A 14576-nucleotide genomic window follows, 5' to 3' on the forward strand; every position below is an offset into this window, starting at 1 on the left:
AAAGCATCCGCCAACTCCTGGACAGTCTGTTGGTGGATGGAGCGAGACATGATTTCCCAGATGTGCTCAATAGGATTCAGGTCTGGGGAACGGGCCGGCCAGTCCATAGCATCAATGCCTTCCTCTTGCAGGAACTGCTGACACACTCCAGCCACATGAGGTCTAGCATTGTCTTACATTAGGAGGAACCCAGGGATAACCGCACCAGCATATGGTCTTACAAGGGGTCTGAGGATCTCATCTCGGTGCCTAATGGCAGTCAGGCTACCTCTGGCGAGCACATGGAGGGCTGTGCGGCCCCCCAAACAAATGCCACCCCACACCATGACTGACCCACCGCCAAACCGGTCATGCTGGAGGATGTAGCAGGCAGCAGAACGTTCTCCACGGCGTCTCCAGACTCTGTCACGTCTGTCACGTGCTCAGTGTGAACCTGTTTTCATCTGTGAAGAGCACAGGGCGAAGGTGGCGAATTTGCCAATCTTGGTGTTCTCTGGCAAATGCCAAACACCCTGCACGGTGTTGGGCTGTAAGCACAACCCCCACCTGTGGACATCGGGCCCTCATACCACCCTCATGGAGTCTGTTTCTGACCGTTTGAGCAGACACATTTGTGGCCTGCTGGAGGTCATTTTGCAGGGCTCTGGCAGTGCTCCTCCTGCTCCTCCTTGCACAAAGGCGGAGGTAGCGGTCCTGCTGCTGGGTTGTTGCCCTCCTACGGCCTCCTCCACGTCTCCTGATGTACTGGCCTGTCTCCTGGTAGCGCCTCCATGCTCTGGAAACTACGCTGACAGACACAGCTAACCTTCTTGCCACAGCTCGCATTGATGTGCCATCCTGGATGAGCTGCACTACCTGAGCCACTTGTGTGGGTTGGAGACTCCGTCTCATGCTACCACTAGAGTGAAAGCACCGCCAGCATTCAAAAGTGACCAAAACATCAGCCAGGAAGCATAGGAACTGAGAAGTGGTCTGTGGTCCCCACGTGCAGAACCACTCCTTTATTGCGGGTGTCTTGCTAATTGCCTATAATTTCCACCTGCTGTCTATTCCATTTGCACAACAGCATGTGGAATTTATTGTCAATCAGTGTTGCTTCCTAAGTGGACAGTTTGATTTCACAGAAGTGTGATTGACTTGGAGTTACATTGTGTTGTTTAAGTGTTCCCTTTATTTTTTTGAGCCTCCTGACCGTCACCTGTCCATAACCTGACCGTCACCTGTCCATAACCTGACCGTCACCTGTCCATAACCTGACCGTCACCTGTCCATAACCTGACCGTCACCTGTCCATAACCTGACCGTGTCCTGTCCATAACCTGACCGTGTCCTGTCCATAACCTGACCGTGTCCTGTCCATAACCTGACCGTGTCCTGTCCATAACCTGACCGTGTCCTGTCCATAACCTGACCGTGTCCTGTCCATAACCTGACCGTGTCCTGTCCATAACCTGACTGTCACCTGTCCATAACCTGTAATACATTACAGATGGAAGGGACTTTATCCCCCACTGGAGACATGAAGACAGAACCTCACCCAGAGAGCTGTACATGTCAGTGTGGTTAGACAGAACCTCACCCAGAGAGCTGTACATGTCAGTGTGGTTAGACAGAACCTCACCCAGAGAGCTGTACATGTCAGTGTGGTTAGACAGAACCTCACCCAGAGAGCTGTACATGTCAGTGTGTTAGACAGACAGAACCTCACCCAGAGAGCTGTACATGTCAGTGTGTTTAGACAGACAGAACCTCACCTAGAGAGCTGTACATGTCAGTGTGGTTAGACAGAACCTCACCCAGAGAGCTGTACATGTCAGTGTGTTAGACAGACAGAACCTCACCCAGAGAGCTGTACATGTCAGTGTGTTTAGACAGACAGAACCTCACCTAGAGAGCTGTACATGTCAGTGTGGTTAGACAGAACCTCACCCAGAGAGCTGTACATGTCAGTGTGTTAGACAGACAGAACCTCACCCAGAGAGCTGTACATGTCAGTGTGTTTAGACAGACAGAACCTCACCCAGAGAGCTGTACATGTCAGTGTGATTAGACAGAACTTCACCCAGAGAGCTGTACATGTCAGTGTGGTTAGACAGAACCTCACCCATAGAGCTGTACATGTCAGTGTGTTTAGACAGAACCTCACCCAGAGAGCTGTACATGTCAGTGTGTTTAGACAGACAGAACCTCACCCAGAGAGCTGTACATGTCAGTGTGGTTAGACAGAACCTCACCCAGAGAGCTGTACATGTCAGTGTGTTAGACAGAACCTCACCCAGAGAGCTGTACATGTCAGTGTGTTTAGACAGACAGAACCTCACCCAGAGAGCTGTACATGTCAGTGTGTTTAGACAGACAGAACCTCACCCAGAGAGCTGTACATGTCAGTGTGTTTAGACAGACAGAACCTCACCCAGAGAGCTGTACATGTCAGTGTGGTTAGACAGACAGAACCTCACCCAGAGAGCTGTATATGTCAGTGTGGTTAGACAGACAGAACCTCACCCAGAGAGCTGTACATGTCAGTGTGTTAGACAGAACCTCACCCAGAGAGCTGTACATGTCAGTGTGTTAGACAGACAGAACCTCACCCAGAGAGCTGTACATGTCAGTGTGTTAGACAGAACCTCACCCAGAGAGCTGTCCATGTCAGTGTGTTAGACAGACAGAACCTCACCCAGAGAGCTGTACATGTCAGTGTGTTTAGACAGACAGAACCTCACCCAGAGAGCTGTACATGTCAGTGTGTTTAGACAGACAGACATAACCTCATCCAGAGAGCTGTACATGTCAGTGTGTTTAGACAGACAGAACCTCACCCAGAGAACTGCACATGTCAGTGTGTTAGACAGAACCTCACCCAGAGAGCTGTACATGTCAGTGTGTTAGACAGACAGAACCTCACCCAGAGAGCTGTACATGTCAGTGTGTTTAGACAGACAGAACCTCACCCAGAGAGCTGTACATGTCAGTGTGTTTAGACAGACAGACAGAACCTCACCCAGAGAGCTGTACATGTCAGTGTGTTAGACAGACAGAACCTCACCCAGAGAGCTGCACATGTCAATCTGTCTAACACCATGGACAGCTCTCTGGGTGAGGTTCTGTCTGTCTAACACACTGACATGGACAGAACCTCACCCAGAGAGCTGTACAACACACTGACATGTACAGCTCTCTGGGTGAGGTTCTGTCTGTCTAACACACTGACATGTGTAGTTCTCTGGGTGAGGTTCTGTGTGTTAGACAGACTGTCTTCATAAGCACAACAGGATGATATTTACAGCACAACAGGGTGATATTTACAGCACAACAGGGTGATATTTACAGCACAACATGGTGATATTTACAGCACAACAGGATGATATTTACAACAGGATGATATTTACAGCACAACAGGGTGATATTTACAGCACAACAGGATGATATTTACAGCACAGCAGGGTGATATTTACAGCACAACAGGGTGATATTTACAGCACAACAGGGTGATATTTACAGCACAACAGGGTGATATTTACAGCACAACAGGGTGATATTTACAGCACAACAGGATGATATTTACAGCACAGCAGGGTGATATTTACAGCACAACAGGGTGATATTTACAGCACAACAGGGTGATATTTACAGCACAACAGGGTGATACTTACAGCACAACAGGGTGATATTTACAGCACTTTGTAACCCCTTCATTGATTATTAGTTGGTATATCTACACTGAAGCTGGGCGATGTTTGTGCAATGTCCACATGGAACCTACACCTGTCGGGATATTAGTTCAGGGATCTGTCTCCCAGGGAACGGCCCTAACAGCAGGACATACGGGGTGACACGTTTCAACTAACCAGCTATAGAATATTATGTTTTACAGCTGAGCTGACGGAAGACCGCCGGCATCGGTAGTGATGGTTTCCACGGTAACATGTGTTTACAACTAGGTTGCAAGCTCCTATGCATTGGTGAAACGAGTGTGTTATGAAACACATTCCAGACACTGGCTCTTACTATGTTCCCATAAGTGATTTGGAAAAGAGAAATATCAGCTAGATAGCTGGGTGACAGGAGAGCGGCCATGTCAGCGGTCTGCTGGGCTCAACACAAGGTCAGCGCAGGCTTCAAACTACACATACAACTGAACTACCTGACCGTTTAGACGGGAGAAGTCCTCAGCTTCAACACGTTGTTCTCTCCATAGTTTACCTCTCTGTACTCCACTACTGGTCGTGTTTGTTGTTATTGAACGACACGGACACACCCGAGAAACAACCAGATCAAAGCGACCCCCCCCCCAACGCAGATCTAATTAGTCTTCAGTCACCGCCCTGCATGGATTAATGACCAGGCCAAAATACAAGGCCAGATCAGGAAGCCTCTTCTCTTTCAGCATTTTACACAGAACATTTTGACAAAAACACATTTACATGAATAACAGTGTAGACGCAGATTGTGTTAATTAACAGAATAATGGCAACAACAGCAAACCGTTATTCTGTTCCCAAACTGCATCTTCACTGTTCTTCAAGCAGGTTAAATATGTTTTGTGTAAATCACAGTCCTTGTGCATATAGTTACGGTGTTAAACTTTGAAATCCATGGATATTGTTTTTTTTTTATCCGAGTCTGCGCGTCATTCCAGAACAGTGGAATCTCCCGTAATGCTTCCTAATGAGACTTCTAAAAAACGGTCGTACGTCATTCATTACCGCATTAGCCAGTTTACTGCAATGTATGTGTTGTTTGTCGTCATTAGAGACTAGTTTTAGTAATGAAATGACATTCATTGATTAAGTACTATAAATAAATCTCCACTCCGTTGACTGTTTCCTTCTGGAACGGTCTTTGATGAGATACAGTGGACACCAGAGGATATATCAGGCTTCTATCGCGGTGATGCATAGACATTGTTCAATTATTTGCCGCTGATAAAAACGGAGCTCTTCGCTTTGCATTGAGAAAAACAGTGCATTTGTGTTTAATTTAGACTAATTAGCTTTGCTGTCACTGGAGACTCTGGAGCCATGTTTACTAGGAGAACAAGAAGACCATCGCCGATGATGTGGAATGAAGACATGCTCTCGAGATGTGCCTTACCTGACTGTTGTCGCATTGACATCCGAAAGGCAACACACACACACACACACACACACCCACACACACACACGACTGCAGGCAGGCACACTCGCGAACAAAACACGTCGCCACCACCCAAATCCCGTTTTACCTCCTTTCTGTCCTGTAAACACTCCAGGACAGCTAAATTGTTGCTCCATGTGTGTTTGGGACAAAGCCGGGTCAAGTCGTCCCGGCAGGACTGCTCTTCCGCCAGCTTCCACCCGGTAGCCCTCCGAGGCTGCGTCATGGCCGCAACAGCAGGAGCAACTGGGACGTTATTGACTGGACCGGGCGCTCCAATAATATTAACGGGAACCGGAGGGTTTGGTGGCGGATTACCGAGTCCGTTTCCATTGCCGCTAGGTGCTTTCAATCCTTGAACGGTACACAGACAGAATGGCACTGACATCAACAGTAAGAGTAGGTGAACACGTCCGCTCGCCGCCATCTTCGGGGAAATTGTAGCAGAGTATAGCGGAACGTCTGCGTGTGCGCTTAACGTTGGCTGGCCCATAGATATACGCTAACGGTATCTAGATCCGTAATATTCCCTAACAAAATTATTCTGACGACAAAAATAAGAACACAAGATGCAGGAATGTCTATTTATTATATGGAAATATATGGTTTAGGATATAGCAACATTTCTTTGTGACGTTAGCACAAGCCCTGGCACATCTGTGCCTGCGCCGATCTATTATAGTGGATAGTGCTCTCGGTCTGTAATCTACCACCTCCCATCTCTAGAATGTACCTAGATAATACACCGAGTGGACAGAATATTAGGAACACCTGCTCTGTTCATGATATAGTAGACTGGCCAGGTGAAAGCTATGTTCCCTTATTGATGTTACCTGTTAAATCCACTTCAATCAATTTAGATGAAGTGAAGGAGACCAGTTAAAAGAACGATTTCTAAGCCTTGACACAATTAAAACATGTATTGTGTATGTGGGTCCTTCAGAGGGTGAATGTTCACGACAAAAGATTTAAGTGCCTTTGAACGGGGTATGGTAGTAGGTGGCAGGCACACCGGTTTGAATGTGTCAAGAACTGCAACGCTGCTGGGTTTTCCACACTCAACAGTTTCCCGTGTGTATCAAGAATGTTCCACCAGCCAAAGGACAAGCAGCCAACTTGACACAACTGTGCATTGGAGTCAACATGGGTGTGCATCCCTGTTCAACACCCTGTAGTCCATGTCCCAGTTAGTTGAAGCTGTTCTGAATACTAAGGGTGGGGGGGTGCAACTCAATAGTAGGAAGGTGGGGGGGAAACTCAATAGTAGGAAGGTGGGGGGGAAACTCAATAGTAGGAAGGTGGGGGGGGGGGCAACTCAATAGTAGGAAGGGGGGGCAACTCAATAGTAGGTAGGTGGGGGGGGCAACTCAATAGTAGGAAGGTGGGGGGGCAACTCAATAGTAGGAAGGGGGGGCAACTCAATAGTAGGTAGGTGGGGGGGGGGGCAACTCAATAGTAGGAAGGTGGGGGGGGGGCAACTCAATAGTAGGAAGGGGGGGCAACTCAATAGTAGGTAGGTGGGGGGGGCAACTCAATAGTAGGAAGGGGGGGCAACTCAATAGTAGGTAGGTGGGGGGGGACAACTCAATAGTAGGAAGGGGGGGCAACTCAATAGTAGGAAGGTGGGGGGGACAACTCAATAGTAGGAAGGTGGGGGGGGCAACTCAATAGTAGGAAGGTGGGGGGGGGCAACTCAATAGTAGGAAAGTGGGGGGGGGGAAACTCAATAGTAGGAAGGTGGGGGGGGCAACTCAATAGTAGGAAGGTGGGGGGGGGGGGACTCAATAGTAGGAAGGTGGGGGGGCAACTCAATAGTAGGAAGGTGGGGGGGGGGGCAACTCAATAGTAGAAAGGTACAAACGACGTGTGGCGTCTCTAACAATGTGTAGAGGGTTGACGTGTAGGGGTCTCTAATGACGTGTAGTTATTTGTGTCGGGGGGGTAACTCAATAGTAGGAAGGTGTTCCTAATGTTTTGGACACTGTGTAACCATCGTCTTGCTCTATCATTTTGATCAAGGCCAGATGAACATCTAATGAAGAGACAAATGTATCTGAAGGCTGTGCTTGATTTAATAATGAAGGGTATTTTGTCACCGTATTCAGTGTCTCTATTCTTCTGAAGTTACAGTTGGGCAAAAAAGTATTTAGTCAGCCACCAATTGTGCAAGTTCTATCACTTAAAAAGATGATAGAGGCCTGTAATTTTCATCATAGGTACACTTCAACTATGGACAGACAAAATGAGAAAAAAAATCCAGAAAATCACATTGTAGGATTTTTTTATGAATTTATTTGCAAATTATGGTGGAAAATAAGTATTTGGTCACCTACAAACAAGCAAGATTTCTGGCTCTCACAGACCTGTAACTTCTTCTTTAAGAGGCTCCTCTGTCCTCCATTCGTTACCTGTATTAATGGCACCTGTTTGAACTTGTTATCAGTATAAAATACACCTGTCCACAACCTCAAACAGTCACACTCCAGACTCCACTATGGCCAAGACCAAAGAGCTGTCAAAGGACACCAGAAACAAAATTGTAGACCTGTACCAGGCTGGGAAGACTGAATCTGCAATAGGTAAGCAGCTTGGTTTGAAGAAATCAACTGTGGAAGCAATTATTAGGAAATGCAAGACATACAAGACCACTGATAATCTCCCTCGATCTGGGGCTCCACGCAAGATCTCACCGCGTGGGGTCAAAATGATCACAAGAACGGTGAGCAAAAATCCCAGAACCACACGGGGGGGGGGGGGGGGGGGGGACCTAGTGAATGACCTGCAGAGAGCTGGGACCAAAGTAACAAAGCCTACCATCAGTAACACACTGCGCCGCCAGGGACTCAAATCCTGCAGTGCCAGACGTGTCCCCCTGCTTAAGCCAGTACATGTCCAGGCCCGTCTGAAGTTTGCTAGAGAGCATTTGGATGATCCAGAAGAAGATTGGGAGAATGTCATATGGTCAGATGAAACCAAAATATAACTTTTTGGTAAAAACTAAACTCGTCATGTTTGGAGGACAAAGAATGCTGAGTTGCATCCAAAGAACACCATACCTACTGTGAAGCATGGGGGTGGAAACATCATGCTTTGAGGCTATTTTCTGCAAAGGGACCAGGACAACTGATCCGTGTAAAGGAAAGAATGAATGGGGCCATGTATCGTGAGATTTTCAGTGAAAACCTCCTTCCATCAGCAAGGGCATTGAAGATGAAACGTGGCTGGGTCTTTCAGCATGACAATGATCCTAAACACACCGCCCGGGCAACGAAGGAGTGGCTTCGTAAGAAGCATTTCAAGGTCCTGGAGTGGCCTAGCCAGTCTCCAGATCTCAACCCCATAGAAAATCTTTGGAGGGAGTTGAAAGTCTGTGTTGCCCAGCAACAGCCCCAAAACATCACTGCTCTAGAAGAGATCTGCATGGAGGAATGGGCCAAAATACCAGCAACAGTGTGTGAAAACCTTGTGAAGACTGTTGGGGAATAATCAGAATTGGTGGGTAACATAGATAAGATGTTTTATTTTCATGATATGCTTATGAGTTATTTCTCATAAGAATGTATTTTGTTGTACTATAGTGGTGGCCATTGGCAGTTATCTGTTCTATGTCAAGACTAAGTTGCATGGGCCGCAGAGAGGGGAGAGGTCAAGATGTCATCATGTGTAAACATATCTTTTGCTCCACTGTGTCTGTGTGCCAGTCACTCCCTACTTTTCCCATCGGGGAGAGGAGGATGGCAGTGTCTGGAATCATTCTATGCTCCCCGTGAGCTTGTCCAGGATTGGTTGTATTTAGAATTGGTTGTATCTAAATGACAATTTGATATATGCCTGTTGATATGGAGGATTGGTTTATGGTTCTGGGTTTGAGTAAGGAGACAAAGCTGAACGATTTATTATGTCTATGCTGTCTGACTATGTGTGTTCTTTGCTATTAAAGGATCTCAGTTGCAATGTAGAGGGGGCTCTCAGCGAATTCATTGATAGACTCTGAATTTATCTGAGAGTCACAGGGTTGTGATAGAGCTCATATAATTAAATATGGACTTTGATAACTAACTCTGACTTGTGTTGTGGTTTGCGCTCATGATTTGGTAAATAGAGGAAATTTCCACGACAAGACTTACAGAAAACGTTTGACCTCTGTCATTGCCAACAAAGGGTATATAACAAAGTATTGATATAAACTTTTGTTATTGACCAAATACTTATTTTCCACCATAATTTGCAAATAAATTCATTAAAAATCCTACAATGTGATTTTCTGGATATTTTTTTTCTCATTTTGTCTGTCATAGTTGAAGTGTACCTATGATGAAAATTACAGGCCTCTCTCATCTTTTTAAGTGGGAGAACTTGCACAATTGGTGGCTGACTAAATACTTTTTTGCCCCACTGTATTTGCAAATAAATTATCCTTGTGAATATATCAAATACTGTGCTATTGAAACTAACACTATCAATTTGCACACAAATGAACAAAAATCTCTCTCTGAAGTCCAACCATGAAATAATATTGACATATGATTAAGTGAATTAATTCAGGTAGTCTAGGCTAGTAGCCTTGTGTACCTCTGTATGAACTCCGTGCTCCAGGGTGAACTGAGGAGACAGGAGAGAACACTGTCTGACCTTTGAGAGAGGAGAGAACACCGTCTGACCTTTGAGAGAGGAGAGAACACTGTCTGACCTTTGAGGAGACAGGAGAGAACACTGTCTGACCTTTGAGGAGACAGGAGAGAACACTGTCTGACCTTTGAGAGAGGAGAGAACACTGTCTGACCTTTGAGAGAGGCTGCAGACAGGACTTCTCTGCTTCAACCACTTTAATGTTTCTGCCTGTCTGGACCCAGGAACGACTGTATGATTGAGTCTGGGTGTACGTCCTGAATGGCACCCTATTCCCTAAATAGTGCACTACTTTTGACCAGAGTAGTGCACTATAAAGGGAATAGGGTGCCGTTCGGGACTCCGGCTGAGTCTGGAAATAGAAGAGGGGCTTCACCGCCTGTCAATCACATTCTACTTTATTTTTCTCTAAAGTGTATTGAGGCTTAAATGCACTTTTTTTTTTGTTAATATGCACTTTAAATAAATTGTGATTTGATTTGTTTCATTGCGTTTCTTTGAGCCCTGACAGGGGGAGAGGTTGGGTGACAGCCTGGGGCTGGCTGAGGGGGAGTCAGACACAGGGCAGAGACAGGGGGTACTTCCGAAATTGCACCCTATTCCCGATATTGTGCACTACTTTTGACCAGTGCCCTATGAACTACCTGTAAACCCCAGCTCTAAATTAGCTATAAACCCCAGCTCTAAACTAGCTCTAAACCCCAGCTCTAAACTAGCTGTAAACCCCAGCTGTAAACCCCAGCTCTATACTCTAGCTCTATACTCTAGCTCTAAACCCCAGCTCTATACTCTAGCTCTATACTCTAGCTCTAAACCACAGCTCTATACTTTAGCTCTATACTCCAGCTCTAAACCCCAGCTCTATACTCTAGCTCTAAACTAGCTCTAAACCCCAGCTCTAATCCCCAGCTCTATACTCTAGTTCTAAACCTAAGCTCTAAACCCCAGCTCTAAACCCCAGCTCTATACTCTAGCTCTAAACCCCAGCTCTAAACCCCAGCTCTATACACTAGCTCTAAACCCCAGCTCTAAACCCCAGCTCTATACTCTAGCTCTAAACCACAGCTCTATACTCTAGCTCTATACTCTAGCTCTATACTCTAGCTCTAAACCCCAGCTCTATACTCTAGCTCTAAACCCCAGCTCTATACTCTAGCTCTATACTCTAGCTCTAAACCCCAGCTCTATACTCTAGCTCTAAACTCCAGCTCTATACTCTAGCTCTATACCCCAGCTCTAAACTCTAGCTCTATACTCTAGCTCTAAACCACAGCTCTAAACTACAGCTCTAAACCACAGCTCTAAACCCCAGCTCTAAACCCCAGCTCTAAACCCCAGCTTTATACTCTAGCTCTAAACCCCAGCTCTATACTCTAGCTCTACACCCCAGCTCTAAACTCTAGCTCTATACTCTAGCTCTATACTCTAGCTCTATACTCTAGCTCTAAACCCCAGCTCTATACTCTAGCTCTAAACCCCAGCTCTATACTCTAGCTCTAAACCCCAGCTCTATACTCTAGCTCTATACTCTAGCTCTAAACCCCAGCTCTATACTCTAGCTCTATACTCTAGCTCTATACTCCAGCTCTAAACCCCAGCTCTAAACTAGCTCTAAACTAGCTCTAAACCCCAGCTCTATACTCTAGCTCTAAACTAGCTCTAAACCCCAGCTCTAAACTAGCTCTAAACCCCAGCTCTAAACTAGCTCTAAACTAGCTCTAAACCCCAGCTCTAAACCCCAGCTCTAAACCACAGCTCTAAACCACAGCTCTAAACCCCAGCTCTATACTCTAGCTCTAAACCCCAGCTCTATACTCTAGCTCTAAACCCCAGATCTATACTCTAGCTCTAAACCCCAGCTCTATACTCTAGCTCTAAACTTTAGCTCTAAACCCCAGCTCCAAACCCCAGCTCCAAACCCCAGCTCTATACTCTAGCTCTAAACCCCAGCTCTATACTCTAGCTCTAAACCACAGCTCTATACTTTAGCTCTATACTCTAGCTCTATACTCCAGCTCTAAACCCCAGCTCTATACTCTAGCTCTAAACTAGCTCTAAACCCCAGCTCTAATCCCCAGCTCTATACTCTAGTTATAAACCTAAGCTCTAAACCCCAGCTCTAAACCCCAGCTCTATACTCTAGCTCTAAACCCCAGCTCTAAACCCCAGCTCTATACACTAGCTCTAAACCCCAGCTCCAAACCCCAGCTCTATACTCTAGCTCTAAACCCCAGCTCTATACTCTAGCTCTAAACCACAGCTCTATACTCTAGCTCTATACTCTAGCTCTATACTCTAGCTCTAAACCCCAGCTCTATACTCTAGCTCTAAACCCCAGCTCTATACTCTAGCTCTATACTCTAGCTCTAAACCCCAGCTCTATACTCTAGCTCTAAACTCCAGCTCTATACTCTAGCTCTATACCCCAGCTCTAAACTCTAGCTCTATACTCTAGCTCTAAACCACAGCTCTAAACTACAGCTCTAAACCACAGCTCTAAACCCCAGCTCTAAACCCCAGCTCTAAACCCCAGCTTTATACTCTAGCTCTAAACCCCAGCTCTATACTCTAGCTCTACACCCCAGCTCTAAACTCTAGCTCTATACTCTAGCTCTATACTCTAGCTCTATACTCTAGCTCTAAACCCCAGCTCTATACTCTAGCTCTAAACCCCAGCTCTATACTCTAGCTCTAAACCCCAGCTCTATACTCTAGCTCTATACTCTAGCTCTAAACCCCAGCTCTATACTCTAGCTCTATACTCTAGCTCTATACTCCAGCTCTAACAGCCCTCAGCCGTGGTATATTGGCCGTGTACCATACCTTCTCGGATCTTAAGAACAGCCCTCAGCCGTGGTATTTTGGCTGTGTACCACACCTCCTCGGATCTTAAGAACAGCCCTCAGCCGTGGTATATTGGCCTTGTACCACACATTTTCGGATCTTATTAAGAACAGCCCTCAGCCGTGGTATGTTGGCCATGTTCCTAGGCCGTCATTGTAAATAAGAATTTGTTCTTATCTGACTTGCCTAGTTAAATAAAGGTTAAATAAAACAATAACAAAGAAATAATACTAGGACATACTTTAGAAAACAGCACGTTTGAAGTCAGACTGTCATGAAAAATGACAATGTGAACAAAATATGAATATGAACTTATTTTCATTGCATTATTTGAGGTCTGACAAAACCGGATCTTTTTTGTTGTTTTGACTTGTTTTCATTTTATTCAAATAAATGCCGTAAATAACAATATTTTTATTTGTAATTTGGGAGAAATGTTGTCAGTAGTACATCGTTTAAAACTAAAATGTTAATTTTACCAAAACATCTATAAATAGTAAAACCAGAGAAACTGATCATTTTGCAGTGGTCTCTTCATTTTTTCCAGAGCTGAACATATATGGACGAGTGATGTCAGAGCGGCATGGACTGAGATACAGTAGAATACAGTATATATACACATGAGATGAGTAATGCCAGATATGTAAACATTATTAAAGTGACTAGAGATCCATTCCTTATAGTGGCCAGTGATTTCTAGTCTGTCTATAGGCAGCAGCCTCTAATGTGCTAGTGATAGCTGTTTAACAGTCTGATGGCCTTGAGATAGAAGCTGTTTTATAGTCTGATGGCCTTGAGATAGAAGCTGTTTTATAGTCTGATGGCCTTGAGATAGAAGCTGTTTTTCAGTCTCACGGTCCCTGCTTTGATGCACCTGTACTGACCTCGCCATCTGGATGATAGAGGGGTGACCAGGCAGTGGTTCAGGTGGTTGATGTCCTTGATGATTTGTTTGGACTTCCTGTGACAACGTGTGCTGTAGTTGTCCTGGAGGGCGTGCAGTTTGCCCCCAGTAATGCGTTGGGCACACAGCACCACCTTCTGGATTGCCTTGTGGTTGCGGGCTGTGCAGTTGCTGTACAAGGCGGTGATACAGAATGCTCTCAATTGTGCATCTGTAAACGTTTGTGAGGGTTTTAGGTGCCAAGCCAAATTCTTTAGCCTCCTGAGGTTGAAGAGGCTCTGTTGCGCCTTCTTCACCACACCGTCTGTGTGGGTGGACCATTTCAGTTTGTCTGTGATGTTTGTCCGTTGATGTGGATATGGGGGTGCACCCTCTGCTATTTCCTGATTTCCATGATCATCTCCTTTGTTTTGTTGATGTTGAGGGAGAGGTTATTTTCCTGGAACCACACTTCCAGAGCCCTCACCTCCTCCCTGTAGGCCGTCTCGTCATTGTTGGTAATGACGAGAGGGGGGGGGGGGGGGATGAGCACGCACCATTGTTGGGCCTCAGTGTTGAGGTTCAGCAAAGTGGAGGTGTAGTTTCCTATCTTCGCCACCTGGGGGAGGGCCCGTCAGGAAGTCCAGGACCCATCGCACAGGGCGGGGTTAAGACCTAGGGCTTCAAGCTTAATGATGAGATTGGAGGGTACTATGGTGTTGAATGCTGAGCTGTAGTCAATGAACAGCATTCTTACATAGCTATTCCTCTTGTCCAGATGGGATAGGGCAGTGTGATGGCGATTACATCGTATGTGGGCCTGTTGGGGCGGTAAGCAAATTGCAGTGGGTCTAGGGTGACAGGTAAGGTGGAGGTGATATGATCCTTGACTAGTCTCTCAAAGCACTTCATGATGAGCACTGCGTTCTGAGCCCTCTCCTGTACTCCCTGTTCACCCACGACTGCGTGGCCACGCACGCCTCCAACTCAATCATCAAGTTTGCGGACGACACTACAGTGGTAGGCTTGATTACCAACAACGACAAGACGGCCTACAGGGAGGAGGTGAGGGCCCTCGGAGTGT

At 46.1% G+C, this 14576-nt stretch overlaps 1 protein-coding gene across 1 annotated transcript in view; it reads right to left on the minus strand.

Annotated features, from left to right (window-relative positions):
- Positions 1 to 5629, minus strand: part of LOC139412460 (Golgi apparatus protein 1-like) — a 67842-nt gene extending 62213 nt beyond the window's left edge. Inside the window, exon 1 of the mRNA XM_071159247.1 lies at positions 5225 to 5629. Within this exon, the coding sequence (XP_071015348.1) occupies positions 5225 to 5629 (405 nt within the window). The remainder of the gene's footprint in view (positions 1 to 5224) is intronic.
- Positions 5630 to 14576: the final 8947 nt, after the last annotated feature.

Source organism: Oncorhynchus clarkii, chromosome 6 (assembly GCF_045791955.1).
Source record: "Oncorhynchus clarkii lewisi isolate Uvic-CL-2024 chromosome 6, UVic_Ocla_1.0, whole genome shotgun sequence".
Taxonomy (NCBI): domain Eukaryota; kingdom Metazoa; phylum Chordata; class Actinopteri; order Salmoniformes; family Salmonidae; genus Oncorhynchus; species Oncorhynchus clarkii.